The following is a 25151-nucleotide window of genomic DNA, read 5'->3' as shown; positions in this document are numbered from 1 at the left end:
CCAAGATCAGCGCGAGGGAGATCTCTCCCTCTTCATCGCATCATCCATCATATCGGCGACAAGACGGACACACACAAACCAGTCAAGCACCCTCTACCGAGCAATTTTTAGCGCCCAGGCCTCCCAAGGCCCAGCGGCAGATCCAATCTCAGACCCACCGCAAGAACCTGGGCGAGCCAACGACGGAGCCTAGCGTCCAAGAATTGGACACACCCAAACCCCAGCCACCGCTTGTCCTGTTTAGCGGGCCGAGACGAACGGGGCACCCATGGAAAGCTGGCGTCGAGCTCCTTCGCAAAACAAAACACCATCTCCCTCCTCCACCACACCCCCCGATTCCTCCCATCGACACCCGTAGAGGCCGGCCACAATGATGCGAGATCACCGCTCTCGGGACTCCGAGAGTGCTCGCCGCCGGTGGCACGAGTCTCGCGATGCGAGAGATTCGCGTCAACCGCCGTCGCAGCAGCCAACGCCGACTCAGCAATACCCGCAACAACAACAACAACAACAACCGCCTCCACCACCACCGCAGCAACAACAGTACCAGCAACAGTACCCTCAACAATACCCTCAGCAATATCAGCAACAACGATACCAACAACCCCCCATGTACCAACAGCCCCAGCAATACCAACAATTCCAGCATCAAAACTCCCCTCAGCAACAGCAGCCTTACAATCAACAACAGCAGTACCCGCAATCTCAACACTACCCCAACGCGCCGCCGCAGACTCATCCCGCCTATAATGATCCCTACTCACCTCACCCAGAGACACGTCGACCGCAGACGCCCTCGAGCATATTCTCTTCGTCCAGTGACACGTCGTCGTCGCTACTGGATATCTCGCGATTCAAGGACACGAAGGAATATGGCGGCGTTTTCGGCACCTTCTTCAAGGCGCCCTCAGAGCGCGTGAGGCAGCGTTTGCACAAGAAGAAGAAGAAGCGCCGCGTGCTCTACTTTGGCAATTCGTCATCGTCATCGGTCAACTCGGACTTGGCGTACGGCCAGGGATATGTCAAGCAGCCAAAGAGTCGCACTCTTAGCCCTCGGAGCCGCGCTTCCGCTTCAGCCCAAGGATACGCGTCCTCTTCGGGATACGCACAGGGCTATGCGCGCCGAAGACGGTCTTCGGCAGAGGCCTCCGACCGCGACCGCACGCCCACACTCCCACCCAGGAAAGCAAAGACTGCGGACGAAGAGATCATGGCTCTTGGTCAACAGCTCTCTAATCTAGCCAGGAAGTCCAAGGAGGATGAGATGCGCCGCGCTAACAAGAGCTCAGGTAAGGGCAAGGCGGCAGCTCTTGGACTTGCAGCGGGCGCGGCAGGCGCGGCAATGGCGTCTCGATACGGTCGACGTCAGGGTCACGGCCTGGGAAACTCCAAGACTCGTGTCGAGACTTCCGACGACGATTCGGACTGGGAGGATGCCTCGGACGACGAATCTTCCTCCACCACAAGTGATAGTGATGGTGCGGTCTCGGCCGCCGACTCGGAGCTTGCTTACGGCACCGTTGGGGAGTCTCTCAGGCCCGCTGTCGGAGTTGCCGCGGCTGCTGCAAGTGCGAGCGCCGCGGCAGCAATGGCTGGCTCACACTCTCACTCAGGCTACCATTCATCTTCGGACTATCGGAGATATGGATACGGATATAATGGAGAGAAGAGCTCGATCGTTGATCCCCGGCTGTTCGGTCCCTACAATTCGCTGCGAGGCTCAATCAACACCCCGTGTGGCTTCCGGGATGAAGAGCAAGCAGCCGCCTACCGCCGCTCCTCGGGCAGTGTGGCGTCAGGTCCGATTCACATGCGGGACAACTACCCAGGTCCCAGCGCTGAGCATTCTCGCTTCCAATCAGAACAAACTTCCCATTCCGCCTCACACCAGGCTCGACCTGCTCCAGTTCCCCTTCAGCAGCCCGTTCCCAAGGTCCCGGTGTCTTCAAAGGTCTACGAGACGGAGAAGTTTGAGGATTCGAGCCGAAGGGAATCTCGCAACTCTCGTCAGCGGTCTGATGGCAAATGGGGCGACATTGCTGTTGAAGCAGCCGCAGTTGGCGCAGTCGGCGCAGCCGTGGCGTATACGGCTTCACGCAAGGAAAGCAAGGAAAGACGAGAGTATCGCGAAGATAAGCGTGATCACGATAGTCGACGTGGTCGGGATGAGAAGCGGGAGACCGACTCGAAGCGCCAGGAACGAGTCGAGGAGGAGTCTTTCGAGCGAGAGCGCGAGCGACTGGAGTTTGAGCGACAGAAAGCCCTCGAGGCGGAGCAACTGAAGCTCCAGGAGCTCGAACGCCAAAAGGCTCAGGAAATTGAGCGGCAGAAAGCTCTCGAGCTCGAGAGGCAGAGAGCCCAGGAGCTTGAGCGTCAGAAGACCCTCGAACTCGAACGACAACTGGCTCAGCAGGCGGAACGACATAAGGAACTGGAAATTGAACGGCAACGAAACCTGGAATGGGAACGGGAATACCGACGAACGCACCACGACTCCTCTTATTCACAGTATAATGAGCGAAAGCACGAGAAATCCTCACGATATGATGATCATGACGATACCCACAAAGTAACGAAGGAGAAGGAGGCTGAGAAGGAGGAGAGGAGCAAAGTCGACGTTGTAGTTGCGCCTCAACTGGATCGAAGCGAAGGCACAGAATTCCGCATCGAGCATGGGCCCGAATTCCAGGTCATGCGCGAGCCCGAGGTTCAGGCTGAGAGTAGCGAGCGCATTACCACTGTCACTGAAGAGAGCCGCGAGCTTCCTCTACCAACTGGTGCAGGCCACCATGTTGTTACTGAGCACGAAGTTGTCGCAGAGACGAGCCAGCCTGCTCAGCCCAGAGACCCGGCCTACGACCCATTCCAGTACCAGGTTTCGGACGATGCTTTCACCATGTCCCAGGCGGCTACGCCCAAGCGACCCCTTACGCCTAATGTCGTGACGATTGAACGCGAACCTAATTTTGATGATTCTCCGCCAAGATCCCTGGCATCAGATGCTCGACTGAGCCGCCGGGACTCGTTCGAGATCGAGAGGATGGTGGAGGAGTACCGCAGAGGAACACAGGACGTTATGCAGTTCCAGGACCCCCGCTCCGGTCACGGATATGAGGAAGAGGAGCATGAAGCCAAGTCTATTCTTGATGAGGCCAAGCATGCCACTGTCCCTGTAGCGGCGGTCGCAGTCGCCTCCGCTGTCGCCGTTGAGAGGGGACGCCAGAGCAGCGAACACGCCAAGGACAGCTCACGAGACAGTTCGCGACAGGAACGAGACACAGTTCAGGAGGAGGCCGATCGATACTACCGAGAGACCTGCATTGCTCGGAAGATTGCCTCTGAGGAGATGCGATCTCGCAGTGCATCTCCTGAGCGATCGGTTATTGACAAGTGGCAAGACGACAAGTATGAACCCATGACCATTGTCACGCCGCCTGATATGGAGGAAAAGCACCCAGAGACGAGCCCCTTCGACGGTCCTAATGCGGATGTGAAGATTGACAACAAGATCTATCCTCGTGAGGAGAGACACTACCGCAACCTGGGCGACAACTCTATGGCTCTCGTTCTGAGGTCAAGGGAAGTCTCGCGGGAACGACCTGTCCTGAATCTGATCTATCCCACTCCCATCCCAAGTCGTCAGCCTTCTCCTGCACCCGAGAAAAAGGAGACAACAAGGGAAATCGAGGAAGTATCTGCCACTCCGGAGGCCAAGGAGGTCACGGAAGTCACAGAGGTCACTCCTGAAGTCGCTGAGATTGCCCCGGAAGCTAGAGAAGTCACTTCCGAAGTCAAGGAGGTCACACCCGAAGACGTGATCGTCGCACCTCGAGGTGATATCGTCCCGCTTGGCGAGCCGGCGCCCCTTGCCAAATCCGTCACTTGGGGTGAGAACGAGACAAAGAGCTTTGAAGTTGAGACTCCTGAGACTCGTAGCGATTCTGAGAGCTACTTCCACTCCGAGCCCTTGGATAGGACTTCTGATAAGCCCAGGCCACGACTGAACAAGGCGAGCCGATGGGGCATCTTGGCTGCAGCGATCGCCGGCAGCAGTGCTGAGCCCATCAACGAGCCTGAAGTCGAGATTCCTTCTCACAAGGCTGCGGATATACCCAGAAGCTATCCCGAGGAGACGAGCCGCGAGGTGGTTCCTGTTTTCTCCGCCGAGGTCTACGACGATGACTCGAGCCGTGAGCCACCAATTCCTGGACCCAAGCCCGCGAGCCCACACCCCGAGCAGATGCCCGGTGGCTACGCCGATGATCTCGAGTTTGCTGCCACTCTTGCCGCTGGTCTGAAGGAGACCGGCTTTGATCCCGAGATTGTTATTGACAACCCGACTTTCCACCGCCGCGACTCTTCGCCGGGCGTGCAAAAGGCGATCGGTGACGCTCACGGTGACGCTCATGTCGATGCTAAGGGCAATTGGTACACACGACCTTACGCAGAGACCGCCTCGGACACCAGCGACGCTCCTGGTAAACTCTTGCCGGAGCAGCAGGGCTTTATCATTGGTGAGGTAGAGACTCCTCAAGAGGACAACCCCGTGCCGTTTGTGGCTGAGCCCGAAGTCACAACCAAGAGCCCCGAACCCGAGAAGTCAGACCTTCCAAGGGCCGAGGACGTGCCACTGCCCGACGATGATTCGGAAGTCTCGAAGTTGAGTAAGCGACAGCAGCGGAAGCGAGCCAAGTCCGAAGTTGTTGTTGTTCAGGATGACAACAAGGCTGAGGCCACGCCAATAGAGCTCGCTCAACCTCGAGAAGTGGGCGAGGCAGTCTGGGAAGATAGTGCTTGGAAGAGAGGCAAGAAGGGCTGGAAGAGTCGTGAATTTGAGGACGAGTCCGTCTCTCGAGTTTCCCCTTCCACCGACTATTACCACGACAAGTCTTCTCAGGAGGTACCAGCCAGAGATGTCAGGTCTGACGATGGCTGGGATACCGCGCAAGACGAACGACGGAGCCGCGACTTTGACGCCGCCGACGTTGCTCGAGTTGCTGCTCCTGCATTCGCCATTGGTGCATGGAGTGCCTACCATAGTCAATCTTCCAGAGACGCTGAGCCCAGGCAAGCTGGGTACCAAGACCAGTGGGATCCTTCGGCAAGACCTTCGGATTGGGCGACCCGCGAAGCTGGCGAAGCTGGCGAATGGGTCGCCTCACAGGGCTCATCTCCTTCCAGGACTTACCATCGATCATTGTCCAGAGATGCCGTTCTGCGAGATGCCACCTCGCAAGATATCCGCTCCCGCGATGATCTTGAGACTCCCAAGAAGTCACGGAAGCAGTGGAAGGATGAGGACTACTACTACGAGGACGACAGATCCCGTGTCTCCGCTCCCTCGAGATCTCACCGTCGACACACATCAAGAGATGTGTCGTCTCGAGATGTGCGGTCTGACGATGAATGGGAGGATTCCAAGCGTTCAAGGAGGCACAAGAAGGAGCGTGACGCATACTACGAGGATGATTTATCACGCATCTCTGCACCACTGGAGCTCCCTGACAGCCGGTCATCAAGGAGACGATCCTCTCGGGATCGGTCAAGAGATCGATCGAGGGACCGATCAAGGGACCGATCAAGACACAGATCAAAGCATCGTTCAAAAGACCGGTCGCGAGATAGGTCCCGGCACAGAAGGTCTGATGACGAGAGGGATACTCCCAGGTCAAGGAGGTCCAAGCGTGACTCATATGGCCATGACTCTCCCTCGCGTTCAGTAGTTGCCTCTGAGATTTCAGTCGGCAGCTCTGGTGGCAGGAGAAGCAAGAAGTCCAAGCGCAGAAGCGGAAATGAAGAGGACTGGTATGACTATCGAGACAGCCCACCGGACCGCAGGCGCGAACACTTTGATGATCGGGACGTGAGCTCTGTCGTGTCCGAATCTCGCGGTGATCGACGGGAGTCTGGCCACCGACGAAAGTCTTCTCGATATGACGACGACGATGTCAAGTCAGTTGCGTCTATGCCGGGCTCTTCCCGCAGAGACAAGGATTACAGGGAACGCCGAGATCCAGAGAAGAGATCCAGTGGTATCATCTCCAGCCTCTTCAAGTCCAGTCGCAAGGATAAGAGGGATTCTTTTTTAGATAATGCCGGCACCCTTGGCGCGGGTGTCGGCCTAGCGGGTGCTGCGACCGTCATTGCTGCCTCTGACGCTGCTCACTCCAACGCCGCCGAGGCTCCGTCGGACCAGGAGCATGACAGCTTGCGCGAAGGCCGTCGTGTGCGAAGTTACGAAATCCTCGACCCCGAGGTCGCCCCGCGTGTCTTCAAGCCCGCCATCGACCCTCAGTATGGCGATCTTCTCCCCCTCCCCCCTAGCGAACCTGGCAGTCCCGTCTCTGGCCCCGAGGAGCTGCCTTCACTGCCTGATAGCCGACCAGACACTCCTCCTGAGGAGCGTGTCATAAGGCGTGATACCCGCACTCACAATCGACGCCGCAGTACCTTTGAGACGCCGACCAAGTCTCCAAGCCGAACAGCCGTCCCTATTCAGCTTCGTCTGGGCCAGAGGTCGAACCCTGCCTCTCCCGTTGGCCTCAAGTCATCGCCCTCAGGCTCTCCGGTTGTGATCAACTCGGACCCTGCTGCAGTCATGTCTCGACGAGTAGCCCGGCCAACCTCATGGGATAGCACTCGCGAGATCATGCCGTTGTATCTCCTTGAGCATTCTCGTCAAGCCCCACCAACGACCGGTTTGGCTCTTCCTGCACTCCCTCCCAGTGAGCCTAGTGAGGCTGGATCTAGGCACTCACCTAGTCCTGAGGCCGAGTTCCACCAGCGCGGTGATTACTTTGACCTGGATAGTGCTCAGTTCTTTGATCCTGCTCTTCATATCGATACCAATGTGCCTCAAGCTGCACGCAAGAACTCCTCCACAGGAACTGACGAGTCCACAACTCCTCGTGCCCTGTTTCACCCAGAGCTCCCAGTTCCCGACTTCACAGAATCTCTTGACCGGGAAGCACCTCGTGAGAGCTCTGTTAAGGCCCCATCTCTGCCAACGACCCCGCAGCCTGTCCCCGTCGAATCGACAAGCAAGGACATGGGCGCTGAACTTCTCGCCATGACGCCTTCTCCGCGTGAGCCTGCTTTCCCTGTGGCTCCCGCAACTCAATCAGTTACTCCTGAGGATCTTACTTCTACTGGTGAGCACTTCTCCGACGCCACCGAGGCCCAATCTCCTCGAGGAACTATTTCCAAGGCCTTTGACGACGTCTCCTCGGTGGGCACCGTTGAAGAAATCCCTTTCAAGGGTCCTGTTCAGCCTGAAGCCGAATCTGCTCCTCAGCCTGTCGTTGAGTCTCCTCAAGTTACCCCAACGACAGAGCCTGCTGCCATTCCTGTAGAGGAGCTTTCCACCGAGCAGCCTGCCATCGCGGAGCGTGCCGCCCCTCTTGAGCCCGTTGTTGAGGACGTTTCGAGGTCTGTAGATGCACCTGGCATCGAGCTACCCACCGAGAAGGCCGAGGTGCTAGAGCCTGCAACTCAGGATCGGTCAATCACCGTTGAGCCGATTGCTGAAGATCTTCCGAAGCTTGTTGAAGAGCCGACTCCTGAGCTGCCCATCGACCAGGCCGACCTTGTCTACGAGCAGCCTATAGTCCTTCTCGAGCCTATCCCTGAGGAGCCTGCTGACTTTGCAGAGGAGCCTACTCCTGAGCCATTCACCGAGAAGACCGGAGACCTGGGGACTGTGATTGAAGCGTCCACAACCGAGGAGCGTGCAGCCATTCTTGAGCCTATCCCTGAAGAACACGAGAAGCCCACAGAGGTGCCGTTTTCTGACTCGCTCACGGAGAAGGTTCAGGATGCGCAGCCTGTAACCATCTTTGGGCCCAATGACGGAGACGTTTCCAAGACTGCCGAGGAACCTGTCTCTGAGGTCGTCGCCGAGAAGGCAGAGGAAAAGGAGCCCAAGTTTGTCTCCTTACCTGTTGGAGAGACCGTGGAGCCCATCGTCGCTGCGCCCATGATCGAGGAATCACCGAGAGAACTAGAGCCCGTTAGCAAGGAAGTTGCTGACCTGGTCCTTGAGGATGTGACCAAGCCTGAAGGGACCCCTGAGGTTGCCAAGCAGTCAACCGGCGGTATTTCTCGCGAGATCCAGCCCGACCTTGCCGACATGACCGCGACAAAGATTACTCCTGATGCTATTGTCGAGCCTCAGCCTCAGCCTGCTATCGAAGCCACCGCTGAACCTACTTCTGTCACTGTCGAGCCTCTGGAGCAACCCGAAGTTGAGGACAAGTCCCGCGAAACCAATATGGAGTCTATCGGGGAGGATGTGGCCGAGCCCGCCGTCACAGCGCTCACCCCCGATGCCATTCTTGAGCCTTCGGCAACGTCTGCCCCTGAAGCCGCCGCCGAGCTTCCTTCTGTAGCCGAGGACAAACCTACTGAGCCTGTCGTCAAAGACATGGCTGCCGCTGCCGAGACCTTTATTGAACCAACCACGGAACCGGTCGCTGAGCCAGTGCCCGAGTCTACTGAAGTTGCAGCCGAGCCCGTAGCCGAAGCGCCTGCTGAACCCTCTACTGAGGCAGCTCCTCAGCGTGCAGAGAACGAATTCACCACGGAAGAATGGCAAAGCCTCTCAGCAAAGGATAGGAAGAACATGAAGAAGAAGCTCAAGAAGAAGAATCTGGAACTCATCGTCAAGGACTCCTTCGAGGTCGCTGCCCCCGTGGAAGAAGCTGCTAAGGATGAGAAGGCGGAGCGAAGCGAGGAGACTACTGCCAAGGACGAAGCTCCAGAAACAACGCCAGCCACCACTGAAAGAGAAAAGGCCCCTGAATCATCAGAGCAACCGACCACAGACATTTTTGCTACCCCGGCTAAGGTAGAGGCCGAACCCGAGCCTGAGTCCACCGAGAAGGAGCTTCCCAAGGTTACCGAGCCTGAAGAGTCGCAACCCAAAACTGCCGATGAAGTGCCAGCGGCTGTACAGAAGCTCTCTCAGGAGCCAGAGCCCGCTGTTGAACAGGTCTCCGACAATCTTCCCGTTGAGAAGGAAATCGCCCAAGAGCCAGAGCCTGTTCCCGAGGCCGAAGCATCGGTCCTAGAAGCAGTTGTGGATGCCAAGCCCGTGACTGTTGAAGAGCCTGCGGAGTCCCCTGCCGTCAACGCTGAGGCGGCGGCCGAGGAGCCAGCTCAACCCCAGTCCAAGAAGAGCAAGAAGAAAAAGAAGAAGGGAAAGCAAGTGGCGGAAGAGCAGTCAACCCCTGCCGAGCCTGAAGCTACTGTTCAGGAAACAGACAAGGAGGCTTTCGATGCATGGGCCGAACCAATTGCCCCTGTTGAGCCCTCCCCAGATGCTCCCGCTGAACCTTCAGATGCTCCAGTTGAGGGCTCTCTTGAAGAGACTGTTGAACCCGCATCGACTCCTGTCGAACCCACGTCGGGTGCTGCCGCTAAGCCCTCAGATGCGCCTATCGAGACCCTACCGGAAGCACCAGCTGAGCGTTCTCTCGAGGAGGTTGTTGAACCTACAGAGGCTCCTATCGAGCCCACCCCTGATACTCGCGCTGAGGCCTCAGATGTCCCTGCTGAGCCTTCAGGTGTTCCCGCTGAGACCCTGCCGGAAGCACCAGTTGAACGCTCTCTTGAAGAGGTTGTTGAACCCACAGCGGCCACTGTCGAGCCTACCCCTGCCGAGCCCTCAAATGCTCCCGCCGAGACCGTACCAGAAGCACCAGTTGAGCGCTCTCTCGAAGAGGTTGCTGAACCTACAGCGGTCCCTGTTGAGACGGCACAAGAGCCCCTTGCCGAGCCAACTCCGGAAGTGGATGCTTTTGATGCTTGGGCACAGCCAGATGCTCCTGTGGAGACTGTTGATACTGTCGAGTCAAAGCCGGAGACCCCTGCTGCTACTTCTGAGGCAACGCCTGAACCGTCCACCGAGGCAACTCCTGAAGAGACTCCATCCAAGTCGAAGAAGAAGAAGAACAAGAAGAAGAAGGGCGCCAAGTCTGAAGAAACAGCTCCTTCTGCCAGCCAGGAAGCTTCTTCTACGCCCGAGCAGCCTCTTCCAGTCTCGGAAGACAAGACTGGACAGCCTGCAGAGGCCGACATAACCAAGGACTTGCCCCGTGATTCGCCTGCTCCAGTTGATACAGCTGAACCCGAAAGTACTGAGACCCCCGCGCAGGAAGCAGGATCAACAGAACCGACCGAAGCTCCCCAGCCTGAGACTTCCTTGGAAGGTGAGACCGAAAAGAAACCAGAGGAGAACGAGTCTTCCTCTGCACCTGAGCCAACTGCGGACCATGATCGCCAGCTGGTCGAGCCCGAGGACTTGCCGAACCCTACCGAGGCACCCAAGTCCCAGGACGTTGATGAACCCGCCTATTTGCCGTCAAGCATGGGTCTCCACGCTCCCCAGAAGCCTGCGCAAGAACAATCTCAGAATCGATACTTCCCCTCCACCTTGGGCGTCTCTCCTGCCACAAGAGGATTCGCTGCTGTTGGATCTGCTTGGAGAAAGATGTGGGGATCTCCCGCTCAGGTGAAGAATGAGTCCCAATCGATAGAGCTTGAAGCCGATCAGGTTGACAAGACGGTTGATGATGAACGGGAGCCTGCGGTTGCGGAAACCGCTCCATCTCAAGAGGAGAAGCCTATTGATGTGGCCGAGCCTGAGACTGCTGTTGTACCCGAGAATGTGGATGAGAAGGCAGAAACGGTTACTGAGCAGGCACCAACTGGTGAAGTCAAGCCCAACACTCCTCCAGCAGACTCTGATCTGAACGCCCCTGTTGCCGACACGGCCCGGACCACGCTGGAATCGCATATCTCAGAGCCACTCTTCTCCCAGGGAGATGCGCCTGTTGAGGAGTCTCAAGCAACTTCCATTGGCCCGGAGCCCTCTCAAGTCGATGACATGACTCCCGCCACCGATGTTGTGAGCCGTGATATTCTTGGTCAGGATGAGCCGACACCTGCTCCTCAAGAGGAGTCTATCAAGATCGCCGAGAATGAGCCTTCTACCACAACCGACAACGACGCCATCAAGCCAGACCAGGACGACACAGTGAAGCCCCTTGAGGCTGAGCCTGTCGAGACTAGCGAGGAGCCAACCGCCAAGACACCTGGAGAAGAACCCATGTCGACTGGCGAAGATATTGCAGGCCAAACAACAGTGGTTGCCGAACCACAAGCAACTGACGAGGCGACAAAATCAACTGACGCCCCTGAGACAGTCGAACCTGAGTCCCCTGTTTCGAAGAAGAAGGCCAAGAAGAACAAGAAGAAGAAGAAGAACCAGGCCAGCCAGGAGGAGGAAGTCAAGAACGACGCTCCTCAGGGCGACGTCACGGTCAACCTGGAGGAGGAGCACAAGAACGAGACCGCTCTGGATGAGACTAAGGCTAATCAAGAGGAGGAGGTTAAGAACGACCCTGCTGAAGATGAGGTCAAGACCCAGGAGGAACAAGCCAAGCTCAGCACGAAGGAGGAGGCTACCCAAGATGATACCCCGGCCAACCAGGAGGAGGTTAAGAACGAAACCGCTGAAAGTGAGCTCAAGACTGAAGAGGAAGTCAAGCGTGAAGTGGAGGATGCGACCGTTCGAAGCGAGAGCAAGAGCAAGGATGAACCCAAGGTGGATGAGGCCATTCCAGGACCTACCGAACCTTCAGTCGAAACGAACGTTGCCGCAACTGTGGACACACCTGCTCTGCAGCCTACAGAGGAAGCCATACCTGACACCCCCAAGGAAACTCTGGCTGAGGAAAAGTCACCTCAACCTGAAGTTACCGAGGAGACTTCTGGGGACAAGCAAGTGGAGGAACCAACCCCAGAGCAACCAACGGATGCACCTCTCGATCTCGGTTATAAACCATCTGTCGATGAATCTCAGCCTCAACCAGCCTCAGAGGCAGAGCCAGCGACCAAGGAAGCTGAAGCAGCCAAAGAGGCTGAGGCAACCAAAGAAGCTGAGGCAGCTAAGGAAGTCGAAGCAGCCGCTAAGGAAGCCAAGGAAGCCGCGGATAGGGCTGCTCGTGAAGCTGAAGAAGCCGAAGAAGCTCGTGACACTGAGGAGATGGCAGCCCTGAGGGAAAAGAGGGCGCGAAGGAAAGGTCGTCTCTTGAAGAAGGACCAGCAACGCCTCATTGCCCTTGAGGAAAATGCTACCAGGCGGGCAGAGGCCCGAGCAGCTCGCGAAGCCGAAGAACAGGCCGCCAAGGAACTAGCGGAGACAGCCGCCGCTGAAACTGCCATTGCCGAACCTGTTGCCCAGGAGCCTACGGAGGCTGAGGGTGTTGCGCCATCTGAGACCAAAGAAGCCCAAGACATCAACGCCCCAGTTGATGAAAGCCAAGCCAACAAGGAGCCTGAGGTCACCGAGGAACGCCCAGAAGAGACACCGACCGAATATGTGCCAAAAGACATCACCGAAACGACTGAAGCTGTTCAGCCTGAAGCACCCGCAGAGGCACCCGTAGAAGCACCCGTCCTAGACAAGGTCGAGGGAGTTGAAGGCGATATCGACAACGCCCCATCTGCTTCAGAGGCGCAAGATGCCACTGCTGAAGATGACGCGGCTGAATCGGTGAGCGGGAAAAAGTCCAAGAAGAACAAGAAAAAGAAGAAGTCGGTCAGTTTCGCTGAGACCGACGCGGCTCAAGATGCTCCCCAAGACAGCACTGAGCCATCTTCTATTGGACAAGAGCCTCTAGTGCAGGAACCAGAGCAGCTTGAGGAACCGACCGCAAGCAAGGAAGAATCCAGCCCTGCCGAGGAACCTCCACCCAGCCTACCTGTAGAGGAAACTCCCACGCCATCTGCCGAAACCGAACAACCCGAGACACCTGCACAAGCTACACCAGTTGAAGAGCCTGCGCAGGCTGAATCTGCCGATGCACAGGCTGAATCTGCCAAGGACACTGCGGTGGACGAAGCCGAGCCTCCAGCTGAGAAGAAGAGCAAGAAGAAGAAGAAAAAGAAGAAGAATGCTTCTTCAGATGATTCTGAGAAGCAATCCGAAGCCGACTCTCTGCCTCAGGAGACTCCCGAACTCGCTGCTCAAGAAAATGCTGCCACCACTGAAGAACCAACCCCTCAAGATGTCACATCGGAAGAACCGAAGGATGCTGTCCTCCCAGAAGCATCTCTGGAAGCATCTGACAGGCTAGAGCATGGTGGCGGCGAGCCTGTAGAGGCACTTTTCCCTACCGACGAGGCTGCGCCGCTCCTGGAACCAGAGGAGATCGACGTCGTCTCCGAGGTTGTCCCACAAAACGATGAGCAGACACAGCCAGCTGATGTCGAAAACCCCGTAGAAACTCCCTCTGTCCAGGAACCACCAACGGACGTTCAGGCCACCGAAGTGCCGGATGCCCCTGCTGCCGATCAGCCTCCCACCGAAGAACCCGTCCCGACCACTGAGGAGCCCGAAGCCGCCTCTCCAGCAAAGCTGTCCAAGAAGGAGAAGAAGAAGAAGAAGAAGGCAGAGAAGAAGAAGGCTGCGCTTGAAGAAGCCGCAGAACCTGATTCTGGTCTTGCCACTCCATCTGAAGATCCCGAACCTGTACCCGAACCTGAGGCCACCGATCCCCCGGCCGAGACACTCCCGGATCCTCGCGAGGACACCCCAGCGGAGCCCGAGAGGACCGAAACTTCCAGCGCAGAAGCCGCACCTGAAGTCGAGCCTGCGACGCCAGCCGACGATACCAATGTACCGGATTCCACCGAGTCCGGAGAACAATCTGTTCCAAGTGAAGAACCAGCAGCTGGTCCTGAAGACGAGCGGGGTGGGTCCAGTCTGAAGCAATCCCGTACGGACGAAAAGAACAAGGCTAAAGACAACCATTTTGAAATCCTGCAGGACCCCGAGACCAATCGTCCAACGGAACCGGAACCGGAACCGGAAAAGCAGCACGCCGCCGACGCCGCCGTTGATGAGGCTAGGAGCCTCGGGCCCTCCGAGAACGAAACGCGGGAGGAGGACAAGAGCAATGCTGGTGATCTTGAAGCCCCTGTCGAGCCCGAGGCAAAGCTGGAGCCGGAGCCGGGACTGGAAACTGAGAAACTGGAAGACAATGAGGGAGATGCTGGCCTGTCCAAGAAGCAGAAGAAGAAGCAAAAGCAAAAGGCCAAAGCATTAGCTACCTCGGAGTCCTCAGCCGAACCGGAGACACCCAAGGAGACCGAGGCATCCCCAGAGGAACCAACGGAACTTGCGGTTGGAACTGGTATCGAACCTGAGTCGAAACCCGAGGCTGAAAATGAGCCTACGGCAGATACGTCCGCCGAGCCAGACAATGACTCTGGCCCCAAGATTGAGAATGAAACACTCCCCGATGTTGAGGAGACTGTACCTATAGTTGAGCCTGACACTGAAGCTGAATCGAAGCGCGAAACTGAGACTCAACCTCTCGTCAACCCCGATGCTCAATCTGCGGTTGAGCCAACCACTGCCGAGCCCGAACTTGAAGCCGACGTCTTGATCTCAAAGCCTGAGTCCGACCAGCAGACAACTTCCGAACAGGAGACCATTGTTCCTGAGTCGGAGATTGAGTCTGGAAAGAATCAGGATCAGACCGAATCGCAGCCCGATACTAAAGTCACAGCTGAGCAGGAACTTGCGAATGAACCAACCTCTGAGCCACTCACTTTGTCTACACCAGCGCCGACATTTGATGAACCGAGGGATTCTGTGCAACCTTCTGAATCAATTGTCGAGACGGAGCAGCAGCCTGTTGTTAGGCCTGAGTTGGAGGCTCTGGAGAAGACAGCCGAGGACTCTGCACCCGCCCTCTCAAAGAAGGACAAGAAAAAGAAGAAGAAAGCAAAGAGCGAGGAGAAGCCCGCTGAGCCCCTGCAAGAAGCAGATTCTTCAAAGGAGGTTGAGCCCGCCCAGGCTGTCGACCCACAGCCAGTTGAGGCTTCTGAGCCTGTAGTTGAACCCGTCGTCGCCGCTGTTCTCGAGTCCACACCGCCTGTTCCTGAAGCGGCCCCCAAGTCAATAACGGAGCCCGTCATGGAACACGTCACTGAGGATGACACTCCCACCTCCAGGGGCGATCAGACCAAGCAGGGAGATGAAACAGAGTCTGCCATACCAGCTTCAAATGTTCCCGAGCCAACCTCAGATGGCGCCGAACCTACTCCCGAGTCTGCCGAGCTAGTAGCCGAAGTCACTCAGTCCACTCCTGAACCTCTCGAGGAGAAACCCGAAACTACTGACCATGCAGTGGAACCTGCAGGCTCTCCTATCGTGCCTCGTCCCTCGACGCCGAGGGCCATCGAGGAAGCTCCTCTCTCCACGTCAACGCCGACTAAGACGGCTGAGCCGACGGTGGAGCAGCATTCAGAAACAGCCCAGGAGACCCTCCTTGAACCCGAATCTTCAGGCGCCCATGAAGCAACTTCTGCTCCCGAGGTTGAAGCACCGCCAGCGAACGAAGCTGTCCCCGAAGCCCAAGCTCAACTAGACAAGGAGGGCGATGATGGCGATGAGGGCTTGACAAAGAAGGAGAAGAAAAAGAACAAGAAAAAGAAGAAGAAGGGAAAGGGTACAGAGACTGAACCCTTAGAAGACACGGAGAGCCTCGTCGAAACCGCAGCCGTTGAGACGAGCGAGTCTCATCCCACTTCTGAAAACCAGCCTGAACCTATGCAGCTTGAGGCTGAGACGACACCGGCAACTGAATCTGCTACTGCTGTTCCCGCTTCGTCCGAAACCGAGACAACTGAGCCTTCTGGAACTCATGCGGCTGTCACCAAGGCCGACCCGGTGGCTCCACAGCCTGAAGTTGGACTTGAGTCAGACTCGCAGAAAGTCCAGAATGATGAGACCCGTCAACCTGAAGGGGCTCCTCAACCTATCGATGCTCCTGCGTCTGAAAATGACACCTCCAAGTCTGCCCATGAACTACAGGAACAGACCCAGCAGGTACCTGAACCTGGTTCGGAATTTGTCGAGATTCAAGAACAACCAAGGAGTACTGCTGAAGAACTCGACCAAGGCCTTCCTCTGTCTACGAAAGCCAAGAAGAAGAAACAGAAGAAAGGCAAGGAACCCGCCCTGAGTGCTGAAGAAGACCCAGGGACTCCTCGGGAAGCCCTGGAGTCTACTGCTCTTCCGACCGAAGCCACCGGGCCGGATTCCTCGAAGGAGGTGGCTGGTTCGGCCCAACATGTTCAACTGCCGGACCCTACCCCTGCGACTGAGGAAGTGGCTGTCTCTGGTGAGGAAAAGCAAGCTAACATGACTGACGATGGTCCTTCTGTTGAGCCTACCACGTCCGCAGAAACGGTACAAACGAGTGAGCAAATGGATGCCGCCACATCTCCTGAAGGCATTGCCACGACTGAGCCTATTGCGCAGCCGGCAACAGTTGACAAGGATGAGCCGTCCGATCAGGCTCAACCCTCCGAACCAGCAGTGACCACTGATAACGACAAGCCTGACGAGGCATCACAATCTGTTCAACTTCCTGAAGTCGAACCTGAGTTGACTCCCGTGCCTGAAGCCTCTCAGCAGGATGTGGCCGAGGAAGTTCAAGAGGTCCGGGGCGAGGATCCAGCGCCTTCCACTCCCAAGAAGAACAAGAAGAAAAAGAAGAAGGGAAAGGGAAAGGAAACCAGTCAAGATTCTGAGCCAACGGCCGAACCCACGCCAATCACTGAGCCTACCGAGCCCTCTCTAGAGCCTGTCGCGGAGCCTGTTAGCGAGCCTACCCAGCTGACAATGAAGCCGGAAACCATCACTCAAGAACAAGACAAAGCCGTCACTGGAGCCATCCCTGCCACTGACCTGGCCCAGCTTCCCGCCGAGCCCCAGCAAGTTGCCCCTGAGATGAGTCCTGAGCTCGTCAAGGAACTCGACAACGTTGTTGAGCCTGTCAAATCTGCAACCGAGACTGGCTCAAAGCCTGAAGCCTCTGCCGACTTTCCTTCTGCTGAAACTGCTCCTGAGCCAGTTATCGGACCCATCCGAGACCCAGCCTCTACACATCCTCCTGACTCAACTGATGCTGCTCCTGAGACTCCTGCCCCGCTCTTGGATGCTGACCGACAAGCCGGAGATGAAGCCCAACCAGCGGTGTTGGACGTACAAGACAACTCATCTCCCCATGTCCTTGACCGCAACCTTCATGATGAAGTGGAAACGACCTCCTTAACTCTCGCGCCAACTGAAGCCGCAACAAGAGCCTCGAGTGTCCTAGAGCCTGTCATTCCTGAGGTGGAAGTGGCGCCTGCAGTCGAGCGTGCAATTGAACCGCCAGCTCAACCACAAGAAATGGATGACATGGCTGGTCTTTCCAAGAAGGAAAAGAAAAGGAGGAAGAAGGCAGCCAAAGACCTCGCCGCAAAACTCGCAGAATCTCAACCCACAACGTCGGATACTTTGGCGCCTGAGCCCACTCAAGCTGGGTCCTCCGAGGACGCGACCCGAGAGGCTGAAACGGTGCCAACTGTGGGCAGTGATTCTCTGCTAGAAGCCGAGCCAACACCTCAGACGGAGGCCGACAAAGAGACTCATCCCTCTACCCAAACCCAGAACGAGGACCCTCTGGAACTCGTCTCTGAAGCTATTCCCGTGACTGAGTCAACGACACAGGCAACAACTCAGGCACCGCCAGAACAGGAACCATCCCCGAAATCGCCCACTGAGCAGGCACTAAGAGAGGTGTCTGAGCCCCTGACAGCTGAAGCAGTGACCCAGGCTACAAGCTCCGAACCATCCACCCAAACTGAGGAGGCAACGAGGGCGCAGACTGAAGCAGTTAGTGAGGCTGTTGCTGCGGATATCCCCCAACCAGAATCCAGTCAAGTCCAAGATTCTGTTGATGTGCACCGAGCCCAGATCGAAGCTTCGATTGAGCCGGATCAGCAAAACGAACCCTCATCGAAGAAGAGCAAGAAGAAGAAAAAGAACAAGAAGTCTGCTCTAGACGCAACAGAAAGCTCTGAGCCTAGTGGCGAGACAGCACAGTCTGCAGGACCTGAATTGGAACGGGACGCTCAAGATCCTACTGTTACAACTGCGCTGGAGGACAAGTCAGGCATGGCAACCACTCGTCTCGATCTCAGCCAGTGGCCTGGACCATCGGAAAAGCCTCCACAGACAGCTGACGAACCAGTACAAACCGAGAAGCCCGATGAGGGCTTCCGCCGAGATCTAATCCTTGAGCCAGTCGACCCAGCCGAAACCGAGGTCCCAGCTCAATCCTCCGAGGGCTTTCGGGAGCCCCAACACGACCTCGAAGGCGAACCCGCCTCTACCATGCAAGGACCTGGTGATTCTATGACTCGGGATGTACCAACAACTCGGATGGAGTCTGAGTCAAAAGAGTCATTACGGCCCCAGGAGACAACCGCCGTCGAAAAGTCGGAGTTGCAGCTGAACCCCCCCGCTACAATTCTCGAGGAAACGAGCCCCTCTAGTCGCGATATCCTAGCCGATCTGGACCTCACCCAGCCTGAGCTTGCCCAGCAAGAGCCGGGAGACAAGGAGCAGGGCGCTGAGGTCACCATCCCGTCTAAAAAGGACAAGAAGAAAAAGAAGAAGGCGGCCAAGTCCTCAGCCCCAGAATCTCCTGCCCCTCTCGAGCCTACCGATGCGGTTGAGGGGCAGCTTCCCGTTGCCGGGCCTTCACTCGACCAAGTCGACGAACAACTCAAAGTGCCAGAACCAGCTGCCCCCGCCCATCTGAAGGTAGAAGAAAATGCAGAGTATCCTGACAACATCCGAGCTGACAACCTTTTGGGACAAGAGATCAACAAAGGAGATGAGGTGAAACTGCAAGAGCCCTCACTAGAACCTCCTTTCGACCGCTCAGTCGAAGCGCCAGCCCAGCCTTCAGTCGAACCCCCCACTGATGGATTGGTCGAGCTTCCAGTCGAACGTACAGTCGAGCCCGAGATCGCGGAGACCGCTCAAAATACTGCTGGCCTAGCTCTATCGAAGAAAGACAAGAAGAAGAAAAAGAAGGCCAAAGTAGTTGACACTCAAGCAACAGAGTCGACACGCCTTCCTGAGCCAACAACTGAGGCACTTGACAACACGGCTCAGCCTCCGGCCGAAGACCTGACCCGGGCTACAGACGAGCAAACCGAGTCACCTGTTCTGGCTGCTGATGCGACCAATTCTACAAAACTCACGGAGCGAGATGTTGCCCAGACTCAAGAACTTGAGGCACCAACCGAAAAGCCTACTGAAGCCTCAGATCTCCGCATCGACCTGCCAAAAGAAGTCAATGAGCAGGTATCGACAACCGGGCCCGAACCAGCACCACAGACCGTTGCTTCTAATGAGAGTGCTGCGATGGGAGTTGATGCTCCTATCTCTGCCCCAATCGACGCTCTTGTACCTCAGGCTGCTCCTATTGAAGAGCCTGTTCCTCAAGGCTCATCTGTTGGAGACGTCACTGCCGACGAGAAGCAGCCAGAAGTTCCTGTGACCCAATCCCCACCAATTGATCGCCAACCGCTGGATGCCGGCCTCGCCGCGGCCGCACCGAGTGAGCAGGTCTCCGCCACGGAGCCTGCTATCGCCCAAGATCCCATTGCTACCACTCCTGGTGAAAACACTCGCGAAGCAGACAGCAATACCAAAGACACGCCGAGCCAAGCCGACGCTTCCCCTGGTGCCGCCCCTAAAGATGCCACCTTGGAGAGTGGACAAGCCTCGACCGCTGCTTTAGCGACAGAACAACCTGAAAACGAACCATCTACGAAGATGTCAAAGAAGCAAAAGCAAAAGGCCCAGAAACTGGCTCATGAGAAGGAGCTTGCAGAGCGAGCTGCCGCTGCGGGCGAATCCACAATCTTGGAACAGCAAGATGCGCAGCCTGCACCTGTCGAGGAAGAGTCACCACGCCATCAAGAGGCTGATACATCAGCCGCAAAGATCGAAGCAGACGTCCGTTCATTGGCTCCGGTCGAGACTCCTGCCGAAGAACTGACTCAGCCCAGCGATGAAGTTCTCGTGAAACCCGAGGGTTCCAAGAAGAAGCTGAAGAAGGGGAAGAAGTCTCAGCAGTGTTCGGGCACACAGACTCCTGCCGAAGTCAACGAGGCTCGTGTTGAGCCTACGGCAGTGCCCATGCTCTCTCCAGAGCCCTCCCCTGTCCCAGATATGGCTGCGAATGTCAACGAATCGCAGGCCCCGGCATCATCTGCCAAAGCATTTATCGACAACATGTCTACGGTAGTCGCGTCAGTTACTCAAGATGACCAAGAAAAGCGCGGTGACCCCAGCGACAAGATTCAAGCACCAGCCGTTGAGATTGAGACGTCGGCACCGGAAACCGACAAGCCAACAGAGAAGAAGCCCGATACAGACCATATCACTCAAACTGCTGATATGACTGGACCGCGAGCCTTGGCGGATACACCAGCGGAGCAGGTAGCTGATGACAAGGCTGCACCAAAGAAGAAGACCAAGAAAAGTAAGAAGATAAAGACTGTACTCTCCGAGTCGAGACTTGAAGAGACACCCAGCGCTTCTTCAGAACCTGCTCCTCCAGCTGCAGATGATGTCAGGGTGAAAGACATGAGCCAGGTTTCGGCGTTGCAGACAAGCGCCCGTACCGAGACGGAGCAGCACATGTCTGATGCACCACGAGGTTTGGCTTCGGCCACTGCAACCAAGCCAATTCTTGGTGAAGACAGTACCAAAGCTTTCTCTGAGGAGCCAGTTCCTCGAGCTCCTTCTGTTAACCTCGTCGAGTCACCTCCGAGACAATCCATTCTCCCCCCCTTCTCTGAACAACCTCTCGGCTCACTTTTGCCACTCACGCCCGTGGTTTCTGCGGAAGAGCCACCCCCAAGCCAAAAGGCCGAGAGCAATGAATCTGGAGCCGTTGTTCCCATATCAAGAGAGCTGTCGCTCAGTCCTTATTCGGCAGCAGAGGCAGGGCGAGCTCTTGATTCAAAGAAGAAAAGGAGGGCCAACAGAGTGCCCAGCGGTGTTTTGCCATTCGGACTCCCGCAGCCCACGCCGGAGGCGACCCCAGAACCCGAGTCACCAATAGCTGACCGATTGATTCTACTCGGGGATCACACAGGTTCCAAACTCAGGGGCATCGATGATACTCTTTGGGAACTCGGTTCAAGTATCGAGAAACATCAGCCGCGGAACCTGACTGCCATGGTCAAGTCGAGAGCGCCTGCTGAGCCCTCGGCAGATACCCTTCCGTCTTCTCAAGATGATGTAGCGGTCTTCCATCAAGAATTGGTTCAGCAAGAGGAGAGAAACGACAAGAACAAGGCAACTAGCGATCTCGACTTTCCGGGTCCTCATCAAGACCATGTCGATTCCAAGGGCGCCGAAAACATAGTCTCTCCCCAGCCAGCCAAGGACTCACCCTCTGGCGAGGCCCTTTCAATGGGCAAGCCACCTAAGACTCCCAAGGCAACAGGCAAGACCCCATCCCAACCGGCAGCCAAGGAGACCAAATCAACTGTCGCTGACATTTCAGCGGCAGCCGCTGCTGCGCTGGGGGGCATCGCGCTTGTGGATAAAGCTGACAAGAGGAGGAGCAAGGGAAAGAACAAGGATGAGAACAGACAACTGGATGATGAGGAAGATGATGATTTGTTGACGCGCGAACACCGAAGCAAAGGCAAGGATCTCATGTCGATGGATACCAAGAAGGAGGAAGAAGCCAAAGAGGTCAAAAGGCGTGGTGATCGCCGGGGTGAAGCATCCCGCAACCTCAAAGACAAGGAGATGGAGGAAAACGTACGGGATGCTGCCCATGATTCCAAGGACAAGAGCAAGGTGAAGGACAAGAAGCCCTCGCACAAAAGCAAGGACGTGGAGCTGTCAAAGGAGATCTCCACACCCAACAGGCCAAGCAAGGACAAGCACACGGATAGGGATGAGGACAAACTCGAGCGCTCAACTCCAGCCAAGAGCAAGACACCCGAACCTGAAAGAGGATGGAAGGACACAATACGACAAGTCACACACATGGACACATTGGACATGATGGAAAGCCCGATTCTCGGCCGAGGAGATCTGGCACTTTCACGAACTTCTTCCCCCCAGGGCCTCCTGCGCCTTGGACCGGACGTTGGGGAACCCATGAGTGGTTTGCTACGAGAGGACAGCCAGCCACCAACACCAATGGGGGACATGGGATCAGAGGTCAGCGACCTACGCCGATCCCCCTCCAGACTTTTGGCCCCGGTGAAGGAAGTTCCCGAGTCAGAGGCCGAGCCATCCAAGTCTAACTGGAAGACACCTGACGCCAAGCGCGACAGTGGACTTGTTGGTGACGCGGCGAGCTTTCAGAGCCGAAGCAAGCGGCTAAGCGAAGAAGCGCAGCGCGACAGTGGTCTCGGACAAGAAACACCTACACAGAGAAGAAGCAGACGGCTCAGTCAAGAGGCGCATCGCGACAGCGGAGTTCACACGGGTGAGCCCGAACGTCCGGTACTCCGGACACCAGAGCCAAGAAGCGAACGGAAACTTCGCCGTTCGCCCCGGGGCACGCCAGTACTAAGAGAGCCGTCCACGCCGGGACCGACACCAGAACCCGAAAAGAAGGAGCGGAAGCAGTATGGCGCCCTCACTCCAGTGGGCGCGGCGGCGGCGGCAGTGACAGCGGGAGCTGGATTAGCGGCCCTACGAGGACTCTCCACGCCAACACCAGCACCAGCACCAGCACCAGCCTCTTCAGCCTCAGTGGCGGGCCAGCGCAGCGTGTCAGATAACGCCCCCGTATCCCGCCAATCAACGCCGAGCATCCTCGAGGGCTCAGGGCGACGAGCCGTTTCCAACACCAGCCTCTCCCGTCGCCGGACGCCGGAGCCACTAAAGTTCCGGCCTGAAAGCCCAGGCATCCGCACCTCCACACCGCCGCTCCGTCGGGTCGACAGGCGAATGAGCGGTGATCTTCGTTCTCTTCGCCAACAAAACAACACCACGCCCGCCAGTTCCACGCCCGTCGCAAATGAGGGTCGAGCCCGTGCCAAGGACATGGCCGACGTCTACGTAGGTATACTCAGAACCAATTGTTAGCCTCACTAACACGTTCTCACAGGATGGCTACGGCGAGGGCCGCATCGGTTCACCCCGATCACCCACCCGGCCCCACAGCATGCGACGCCGACAGAGTATGCAGGTGCTTGAGCTTGAGAATAAGGTAGAGCAGCTGCTGGCTGAGAATCGCATGCTCACCGAGGCCCGCGCCATGGCTGAGACGAGCATCAGCCAGCGGGCCGCCTCCACCTTAGCTGACCGCGACGGCGAGATCGACAGCCTCAAGCAGACTCTGCAGTACCTCCAAAACGAAGTCTCCCGCCTGACCGAGGTGAATATTGGCCTCACCAGTGCTAATGCAGAGCTGGCAAACAAGGAGACGGGCCGTGTCGCCGACCTCGAGGCCCGAAACGCCAACGTCACACGCGAGCTATCCGAGGTTCGACGCGCCCGAAAAACGACCGAACAGACCCTAGAAGCCAAGGACGCAGAGATTGCCGCGTTGCGTGCCAAACTCAATTCCGCCAAAGAAAAGATCCGTGATTTGCAGCGTCAGATTCTCGAAACCAAGGCTGCTGACGACGCCTTCCTTAACATCCGCGACGAAGATCACTTTGATCACCGTTGCCAACAACTATGCTCCCATGTCCAACAATGGGTGCTCCGATTCTCCAAGTTCTCCGACATGCGTGCTTGCCGCCTGACAAGCGAGATCAATGACGAGAAGATAATTGACCGCCTCGACAATGCTGTCCTGGACGGCTCCGATGTCGACATTTACCTTCGGGACCGAGTAAAGCGACGCGACATCTTCATGTCTATGACCATGCACATGGTGTGGGAGTTCATCTTTACCCGCTACCTGTTTGGCATGGATCGAGAGCAGAGACAGAAGCTCAAGTCGCTTGAGAAGCTGCTGACCGAGGTCGGCCCTCCCGAGGCGGTTCGCCGATGGCGAGCCGTCACCCTTACATTGCTGTCGAAGCGTGACAGCTTTAAACGCCAACGTGATCTGGATACAGAGGCCGTTGTCCAGGCCATCTTCCAGACGCTTTGCAAGATCCTCCCCCCACCGTCAAACCTGGAGGATCAGATTCAATCTCAGCTACGACGTGTCATGAGAGAGGCTGTTGGTCTCTCGATCGAGATGCGTACGCAAAAAGCTGAATACATGATGCTACCGCCCCTGCGTCCCGAGTACGACGCAGACGGCGAGCTTGCCGCCACTGTTTCGTTCAACGCATCCATGATGAACGAGCGCAGTGGCAGCGTTACCATGTCTAATGAGGACCTCGAGGCTCAAGGAGCCATTATCCGAGTTGTTCTCTTCCCACTGGTCGTCAAGAAGGGAGACGACAATGGACGGGGCGACGAAGAGATCGTCGTCTGTCCCGCTCAGGTGCTCATTGCTCGGTCCAAGAGCATCTATCCCGCCTCGAGCGACGGCGGCAATGCCTCTGCTGGCGCGCGAAGCCACATCAGCGTCACGACAGAGAGCATGGTGCCGCAGCCCGCTGAGGCGGAATATCTAGAAGGGGGGATTTAGGAAGGATTTGGGAACGATACCACCGGGAAAAGGATATGGGCGGTGTTTTTTTTGGTTTGATCGTTCAGGTATAACGCATATCTAACGAACGACGTTTCCTTTGTCTTTTTGGATTTCTATTACACATTTTGGTTTACGATCTCGGAGGGAAAAAAGGCTCTCACGATCTCAGTCTAATGTTGCTCGACACATACTTTCCTTTTTTTCTTCTCTTCTTATTTCACCTGTATTACTTTTATTCTTTTTTCCTTCTTAACGGCCGGCTTTCCGTTTACTCTTTTTTACTCTCGAGCCCTGCTTTTGTATTCGTCATGCCCTGTGCTTCTCACCTTATGAGTCGTTGTATTTCTTGGGCCCGACATGTAGCTAGATTTGTTGTAATGATGGTGTGACTTGACACGTTCAAATGAATACTTTGGTTGTTCAATTCTGGTTCAACTGTGCCTTGATGGTGACTGACCTTGACTTTGAGAATTTACTTCCTCTTGACCCAACTTATAGCGGATGTACTTGATACATGGTGTTTTTTACATTGTTATACATACAAATACTCCGAGGAAGTTGACTGCTCACGTCAGATCCGGGCATATATCATCAACCTTGGTCCCAACGCCCATCGCTTTGGCCTTGGTTCAAGTTCCAAACGCCCCCCCCCCCTTT

The 25151-nt window shown here is 56.4% G+C and overlaps 1 protein-coding gene across 1 annotated transcript; it reads left to right on the top strand.

Annotated features, from left to right (window-relative positions):
• Positions 1-370: 370 nt before the first annotated feature.
• On the top strand, positions 371-24491 carry NCS54_00080100 (Hypothetical protein; the record flags this gene model as incomplete). The annotated part of the gene is made up of 4 exons (XM_053146440.1): positions 371-13681; positions 13728-13757; positions 13832-22957; positions 23007-24491. 4 exons carry the CDS (start codon positions 371-373, stop codon positions 24489-24491), a joined length of 23952 nt encoding a protein of 7983 aa, XP_053002415.1.
• Between the last annotated feature and the right edge of the window lie 660 nt (positions 24492-25151).

The sequence above is a fragment of the Fusarium falciforme genome, chromosome 1 (genome assembly GCF_026873545.1).
Source record: "Fusarium falciforme chromosome 1, complete sequence".
NCBI lineage: Eukaryota > Fungi > Ascomycota > Sordariomycetes > Hypocreales > Nectriaceae > Fusarium > Fusarium falciforme.
Note: the sequence above shows the minus strand (reverse complement) of the source record. Positions and strands in the feature narration are given on the sequence as shown.